Source organism: Verticillium alfalfae, genomic scaffold (genome assembly GCF_000150825.1).
Source record: "Verticillium alfalfae VaMs.102 supercont1.1 genomic scaffold, whole genome shotgun sequence".
In the NCBI taxonomy this organism is placed as follows: Eukaryota; Fungi; Ascomycota; class Sordariomycetes; order Glomerellales; family Plectosphaerellaceae; genus Verticillium; species Verticillium alfalfae.
Window position 1 is genome coordinate 3,092,891 of NW_003315038.1, and position 7,760 is coordinate 3,100,650.

A 7,760-nucleotide genomic window follows, 5' to 3' on the forward strand; every position below is an offset into this window, starting at 1 on the left:
TTCCGCAGTATATCGTGTTTCCATCATCATCAGAAAAGTTGCAGATGCACTTGATCGTGTACGGCTCCTCCTCAACGGCCTCAACCTTGCGCGCCGGAGGGGGTTGAGGAACGGGGATGGCTGGAGGAGCGACATGTGCCTGACTAGGAATCGCAATCTGCGTCGGCAACGGTTGCGGGTTTTCGGTCATACTCTAAGGAGGGCCTCGCGTTGGTATAATTGTGGTCGGGAGGGTTATGGACGAAGCTGGTTACTGTTGCGGTCTGGGGAGCATGACGACGCTTGCCCAGACGCGCGTGAATGGGTAACCGAGCTGTTGTTTCGGAGCAACGACACCAGACGCGGCGCTCATTCGGCAGCTACCACGAGGCTCTCGACAATTGTGGCCAGAGATTGCGAACTGCTCGCTCGGAAGAGGTAGACGTGGTCGGAACCGGCGCTCACAGCAACGGGGAGGGGATGAAAGGTAACGGGCAACTGAGATCAGGTCGAGAGACGAGTCGCAGATGTAGGTGGTGATCGCGGAGTGTCGGATTCGCAAGTGACACGTTCTGGGCGAGGATTTATTGTGGAAAATTCTTCGTGGTCGCGAAAAGGACAGTCGTCGAAGACACGACGAGAACGGGGAACCGCGAGAGGGGCGATCACGAATTACGTCGAGTACATGCGCCTGGGAAACAAAGACGGCAAGACTTGGTCGAATGGTCAAGTCCAGATGCTGGAAGCCGATCCGGAGACTGGGTTCGAGGTTCGTCGGGAAGAGGCAACGCGGGTTGGTAGACGGCGTCGTGGTCGAAGGGGGGAGGATGGGTGGGAAAGAGATTGGAGAGAGGAGGAGAGGGGACAACACGAAGAGAAAGAATGGATGGGGCAGGAGACTGGGCGAGCGCACCGAGCAATGGATTTGGGGGGGGGCGTGTGGGTGTCTGGCGTGGAGCGTGGGCGAGAAAGACCTGAGCAGCTGGTAGGTAGGCGGGTTGGCTTGGGCTCAGGCCTAGGAGTAGGGAGGCACAAGAGCGAGACGGCAAGCGAAAAGACCCAGTGATTACCTCGACCAGACGGTAGGTATCTGGAGGTAGGGGGTCTGCGCTGGAACGGGAGCAGAGCCCAGCACTGGCGGGTGCAGCGCCGCGGCAGCAGGAGCATCCTAGTGTGCAGCAAAGCAGCGCGCAAGGCAGGACAACTGGAGGGATGAGCAAAGGCAGCAAGCACCGGGGAAGCACCCAGGTAAGCGCCCCGGGGCCAATTGGGGGTGCGAGCTGCTACCCCTCCCTCCCTCCATCCATCCTCCTTCTCCCTGTCCGCTTTCCGCCTTCCGCTAGGAAAGGCAGACCAGGCGTGCCCGGAGATGAATGGACGATAAAACTGGAGAAAGGAGGGACATGGTACCTGTACCTCGAGAAGCGTGAGGAGCTAGCCCGAAAAAGCGGTGGCCTCGCTGATTTGGTGGCGGGCTCGCACCAATCAGAGCAGCACTGACATGGCTGTTGACGGGCCTCAGGCCGACGTTTCAGGCTGCAAGCAGAGAGGGTGGGATTCGAGAACGGGGAACTGGACCCAAGTCATGGGAGCCGACCTGACACGAAATTTGCTCCCCCAGATGAGGGCCTCGAAGTAAGAATGCTGGGCGGCATCTGAGCTTTCTCTGGTGTCGTGATGTGGAAGAAGGGCTCCAGGATCAAAAGGAAGAGAATTGGGAGAGGGAGGTCAACGCCGGACTTCTCCTCGCTGTTGCTGTTGCTGTTGCTGCAACATGCTGCGTGGCATGCCAGGTCTGAAGTGACCATAAGATCCAGGTGATATACATTGTATGAGACGATGGCAAACGGAGGGGGAAAAGGAAGTTGGTGACTGTTGTGTAAGCGATGCGCGCGAGGGCAAAGACCGAAAGGGCTTTGAGAGGCTGGACTTGGGAGGGGAGGAGCGGGAATGGAGGGCATGAATTCATGCAGGATTTATCAACAACAGCGGTCTGCCGTAGAAACCAGCATCAGCCAAAAACCTGGCGACTTGCGGCAGAGGTGCAGGGTTAGGAGGGGTCCCTCGCAGGTGTACAGGACTCGGTGAGTGGTCAACCTCGAGAAGCTAAAAGCATGGCCTCTCATATGATTGGGTCATTAGTCGTCCAAGTACCGCTACTTACTGCCACCAAGCGATGCAACACCAATTTCGAGTCATCAGGCTAGAGGCTGCCCAAGTCGCGGTACTTTTTAGTCTGCTCCACGGTTTCGAGATAGGATGTGGTCTTATTGGTCTGTACTACTAGACTGGCATTGAATTCTTACAAATCCCTGCCTGGCGGGCACTGGTCAGTGGCTGTCTGCACGAGATCGCCGTCTTTGACCTTTGACCCAGGCACCGACGCTGTTTACGTAGATCAGGTCGTATTCCAGTTCCTGGGCTGCTCCAGCAGGGGAATGGCTCATCGGAGGTGACGGTCTGCAGTGAGGACTTTGAAGTTGAACGAGGCAACCCGAACAAATGAAACAGTCCGCCCACGAATTGCCAGTACTTCGTGATTAACTGTGCCTCGCCAGCATTGGAGGGCGCAAGATGCATCTGTTGACTGGTACACACAGTCGCTTCCGACGTCCAACTTCTATCCGTCGGCACCGACATGGCTGACGTGGGCATCCATCTGTGTGTTACCGGATGGCTTGTCATACCTTTGTTGGAGCATGTAGGAACTACATGATAGCGGCATGGCTGAACACAGTCGGGCTGTGGTGCCTTGAAGTGCACATCATACAAAGTCTCAAGGCGGCTTTGAGGGTTGAACAGAGTTTCATGATAGACTTTTGTCGCGCCAGCCATGTTTAAGCGCCCTGTCGGGACAGAAAGCAACATGATCGCCACGGTACTTGACGACTCCAGGGCGAGCTCCGGCAGTCCGCTTTCTTCAATCAAGGATACTCGTGGAACCTTGCTCGAATATTCCGAGAATAGTTTCAATCTATAACATAGATCATCGTTGATGCCGTAAACGGCGAGACATGAAAATGCTGGGAGGAATTGTCTTGGTCAAACGCGCAAGGCTGGGCTGTGGAGTGGAAATGGCAAGTACATGTAGCCAGGGTCGCAGGAGAAGCACTGCATTGTCTGAGGCGGACTGGCGAATGTGATGCATCCGGCAACGGGGAGGCAAGGGGAAGATAAGAAAGTGGGCGTGATAGTCAAGGCCGTTTAGATAGCATCACGTGGGGCTTCCTGGTGCGCTGGCTAAAGGCACCTAGGTGGCGGTGCAACGAATCATCGACCACTTGGTCGCCCCATGACGTGCTCACTGCCTGACACCCGGGCCAGGTCTTCCTTGCAAGCCAACCAACTTACAGCCTCCCTCGCCCGTGCCACTGGGCCTCCGCCTCCGCACCCAACCACCGGCTGAGTTGTGCGAGGTACCTCTTCAGTCGTCAGCAGTCTCCAACTCAACAACATTCTTACGATATTGACGAACGCCCAAACCAAACGACTTCACGAGGCTGTACGAAGTAGAAACAATCACCGAATACTCAGAAACCTACGGGCTCGAAATCTACGCCATGCGTTTCACTTCCGCTATACTCGCTGTCCTCTCTGTTGGCCTTGTCCCGGCATCGGCCAGGTCCGTCCTCGTTGAGAGGGACCAGAGCATCATTACTGGCGATGATCGGAAGATTCCTGGCGACTCACCACTCGAGCTGTGCGATAAGGACCACGGGAAGGATATCGTTCACATCAAGAAGGTCGACCTCTCGCCCAACCCTCCCAAAGCGTACGTTTGCTACTCAGCCTCGCGAGGCATTCCTCATTATCGACGGGTGCTAACCAAGGGTGGACAGTGGCGAGGACCTTATAATCACAGCCAGCGGAACAGTTGACGAAGATATTGAGGAAGGAGCCTACGTTCTGCTTCAGGTCAAGTACGGCCTCATTCGCCTTATCAGCACCAAGGCGGACTTCTGTGAGCAGGTTGGCGAGGTCGACCTGGAGTGCCCCATCAAGAAGGGCGACCTGGCCCTCACAAAGACTGTCAAGCTGCCTGCTGAGATTCCTCCTGTAAGTATCATCCGCTTCAACAGCGCGGACATACCACTGACACCTGCCGCAGGGAAAGTACACTGTCTTCGCCGATCTTTACACCAAGGATGACGAGCCCATTACTTGCTTGACGGCCTCCGTTGCCTTCTCTCGTGGAAGCCTCCTTGGATTTGAGCTGTGAGGGTCGACTGGCAATGATTCGAGCTCGGATTCGAGTGATTAGTTGGCTGAGCGGGGCAGCACATGTTGTAAACCTCTTTTGCACATAAATCAGGTCGCGAACGTCGTTTTGTCGTTTTTTGTAGCATTGACGAAGTCCGAGCACGGGCACTCTTAACGTAGCAAAGCTGGCGCTCTTAGGCATTCATAGGATAGGTAAATTGTACTTGGCATCAACAGCCACTGCTCAAAGCCTCAAGAAGTCGTTGTGACCCCCACCGAGCCTCTGCTTCGTCAAGCATGACGCCGGCTTGTATGTGCTTCGCTCCTCTAGCCGTGACGCCATCCCGTGTATGCGTGATTCACTCGCCAAACAGCCTCCTAACCCTCCTCAGCACGCTGTCCTTTTCGGGATCGTAGGGGTGGTCTTTGCTGGGGATTTCGAGCACCGTAGGGAAGGCCGCTGTGTACGTGTCAATCCGATGCCTAATCTTGTCGGCAATCTATACAGAGGTCAGCGCCTTGATAGCGTTATTGCGTTGCAGCCATCTCATCTACGCACATGCTGATTGATCAAAATGATACCAATATCCTTTCGCTCAGTTGTGAAGCTTTCGAAAGCCTTCTCAATTGCAGAGGTCTCCGTCTTGCTGTCAACAACAAGGAAGTTCTTCGCCTGATCTGCACCAGTGTTGACGTGCTGGAATGCCCAGTTAGATATGCGCACGTCGACTCCGAGGGAGGGGTTACAGCAAAACGTACCCCGATGCCTGCGAGGAGAAGGCCCGTGACAGAGTCCTAAGTATTGGGTCAGTGGACAGCACAGAAAGACTGGTGCTTGAGCGCAATTCGTACCTCGTCGCCAATGACAGCTAGGAATTGCCTGTCTTTGTAATCGGCTTGCGACGCCATATTGAGGGGTTGCTCGTTGGTACGAGACCGAGCGAAGTCGTAGGTGGTGGTCGGCGTTGTCGTCCAACGTCAAGTGCCAGGAACAAGAGCAGACAGACTAGACGGACTCGTCGCCCAGTGGTGGGCTGGACAGCGACAGTCAGCGGATGAGAGCTTTGACCGCCCATAAGCCCAGGCAGCATCCCCTGGCACCCCACACTGCGTGGGTGTGGTGCCTTTTGGCTGCTGGCTCCACCTGGACGTCACCCCAGGCTGCACCTTGGGCGGGACAAAGAAATTGAAGCTCCCTGTGTAAACAAAACGTCCGTTCTACACCTCGGAACCAGTCAGCCTCGCCTCCGTCCCGCTTCATCCACGGACGGATACTTGAATCGGTATCTCGTTCGATACGGTCCATGTGAAGCATATTTTGTATTGAAAAGGACGAAAGATGCCGCGCATGGTCAGGCGCAAGCCTTGGGCGAACGGGTCAAAGGCGGATGCTCAACCCCATGGACTTCCTCTGTGGGTTTCCGAGGAGCTCGAGACAAGGGACTGGGACTCAAGGCGCTGGGCACGAAACTCGGCTTGCCTTCAATTTCATCTTCCTCATCGCTCGAGCTAACTGCGCGGCGTCTGAGGCTCATGATGATGTGTTCAGCGATGGGGTCAGCAGTCGTTTGACCAACTATATGGTACGCTCTGAACGTCTCCGTTCCTTCAAGAAACTTAGACTGACTTTGAACAGATCCGACCCCTCTCTTGGATCCTTATTCTCTTATCGGGCGCCAACGCCTTCTACACAATGACACGTTCAAGACACTATCGACTCTTCGAGGTCAACGTCGAGCAAGCGCCTCAGACTCCTTCCGCCCACCGTGTCAAGGTTCAGTCTTCGCCAGTTGCTTCGTCGCCTCTCCGCTTCCTGTCCAACTTGATAGTTCCCGAAACAGCTGAATCGAGGGCGCACCCGGATAAGACGAGAGATGTGTGGGAACTGGCCGTATGGGATCCTCTTCCCGTTTCTCTGCAGCTCTTCTCTCTGTTCAGCCCCGGCCACGTCCTCGTCTACATGTTGTTCCTGCCGCTCGAAAACCTCGACCCCAGACCGAGCGTCACCGTCTTCAATTGTTTGACATTGCAAGTCATTCTCAGCGTGCAGATGCTGCTTCTCCAGTCGCGCTTCTCTCAACAAATCAAGGATACGGCCATCATTCACAAGGAGGTCCTCCACGAATACGACACGAAATTTGTTCACCCTCGTCTTCATCCTTTGGTTCGCGACGTGGGCACGCAAGCCTCATTTGAGGAAGAAGACGAGGAGGATGGCGAAGGCGACTTTGTCGAACTGGGCACGCCGACAACCGTTATCAAGAAAGAGTTTCAGACCCACCCGAACCCGAACTACATGCGCCACGTTGATCCTGAGCACACGCCTGCTCGACCTCATCGCAATGTCCAACACAGCGCCGTGGCCTCACGGCTTTTCACCCCATCGAGTCAAGCAAGACGCTCTGGGTCATTTACGCCCGTACCAAGCACACGGTCTCCTTCCCGACAGAGCCTGCCAGCAGGCGTCTCCGCGGCCGCCACTCCCAGCGCCTCGACGACCACAGGAACGCAGTACGGTGGCAACCTCGGCGTCTTCTCACACACCAAATCACCTTTGAAGAAGGCGTCAAGCCTCTACGACCTCAGCACGGACTATGCGTCGCCGAGGAACTCGAGGGAGATGGCGGCGCTTGAACAGCGGAGAGCAAGCCCAGTTAAAGACAACCGGCGACTGACAACGTCCAACGACGGAGATGAAGCCCCGGTCAACCCATTTGCTCAGACGCAAAAGAATCGGTTCAGTCAGGAACGTTATCCCAAGATGTGGGCACGTTAGGACGCAGGATGTATGTTGAAAGAAGTGGAAATGCGGGTACATAAGAGCATGGACGGCGTTGGGGTTAATCACTTTCAGTCAATTACACAAGATTCCTACCATCACTCTGCTTTTGCGTCTCACGCACTACGTTCTGCACATGCTACCAACCACCCCCCGCCAGGGCTGGCGCCCAATATTTCTCCTGGTTTGTGTATCCCCATGTTGTCGTGGGGGCGCCCAGTATGGGGTGTCCATCGTTCTTGCCATCGCTGCAGCGAGTCACATGCCTGGTTCGCACAACGCGCCTAATAGGCCCTCGTTCAGTCTGCTCACTCTATAAATATGCTACCGGCGCGAATCATCTCGCCGCTGCTGTCATCATCGTCATCATCATCATGGCAGCAGTGTTCGACAGGGTTAGGCGGATTCTCCCGAGCAATCGCCCTGAGAAAGGGGGCACACTGCGTGTGCCGACGCCCATCCCGAGAATCGCACACAGTTCAGACCAGTTGACGAGCTGGAACACCGCGAAGGAATTGCCGAGAATCCCATCGCCCCCAGCGCCCATAACGGAGGCTCAGCGAAGAAAAGAGCAACGACGGCAGCTGCGCGAGAGCGGCGATTACCTCGGTGTTCAGGGCGTCAACCCGAGCACCGGCGAACTCGACACCATGACATCCTCAAGCGGCTCCCAGGCCAGCTACCTCGATGAAGAGCTGCGGCAGAAGCTGTTGGCCGTCAAGAGGCGCGGCTCGCGTGCCTTGGGCTTGACCCCGGGATGATCACGCTTCCATACTGCAGCGGGAGAGGCAGAAAGCTACTG

At 55.8% G+C, this 7,760-nt stretch overlaps 4 protein-coding genes across 4 annotated transcripts; 3 read left to right on the top strand and 1 right to left on the bottom strand.

Moving 5' to 3' along the window:
* Nucleotides 1-3,412: 3,412 nt before the first annotated feature.
* VDBG_00950 (phosphatidylglycerol/phosphatidylinositol transfer protein) lies at nucleotides 3,413-4,426 on the top strand (the record flags this gene model as incomplete). The annotated part of the gene is made up of 3 exons (XM_003009221.1): nucleotides 3,413-3,751; nucleotides 3,819-4,035; nucleotides 4,088-4,426. The coding sequence occupies 3 exons, from the start codon at nucleotides 3,540-3,542 to the stop codon at nucleotides 4,196-4,198; spliced, it is 540 nt and encodes a 179-aa protein (XP_003009267.1).
* On the bottom strand, nucleotides 4,356-5,166 carry VDBG_00951 (vacuolar ATP synthase subunit F; the record flags this gene model as incomplete). Its single annotated transcript, XM_003009222.1, has 4 exons — nucleotides 4,356-4,679; nucleotides 4,739-4,876; nucleotides 4,939-4,974; nucleotides 5,032-5,166. 4 exons carry the CDS (start codon nucleotides 5,086-5,088, stop codon nucleotides 4,539-4,541), a joined length of 372 nt encoding a protein of 123 aa, XP_003009268.1.
* Nucleotides 5,167-5,579: 413 nt separating this feature from the next.
* Nucleotides 5,580-6,955, top strand: VDBG_00952 (conserved hypothetical protein; the record flags this gene model as incomplete). Its single annotated transcript, XM_003009223.1, has 2 exons — nucleotides 5,580-5,762; nucleotides 5,816-6,955. The coding sequence occupies 2 exons, from the start codon at nucleotides 5,580-5,582 to the stop codon at nucleotides 6,953-6,955; spliced, it is 1,323 nt and encodes a 440-aa protein (XP_003009269.1).
* Nucleotides 6,956-7,332: 377 nt separating this feature from the next.
* Nucleotides 7,333-7,719, top strand: VDBG_00953 (predicted protein; the record flags this gene model as incomplete). Its single annotated transcript, XM_003009224.1, has 1 exon — nucleotides 7,333-7,719. One exon carries the CDS (start codon nucleotides 7,333-7,335, stop codon nucleotides 7,717-7,719), a length of 387 nt encoding a protein of 128 aa, XP_003009270.1.
* Between the last annotated feature and the right edge of the window lie 41 nt (nucleotides 7,720-7,760).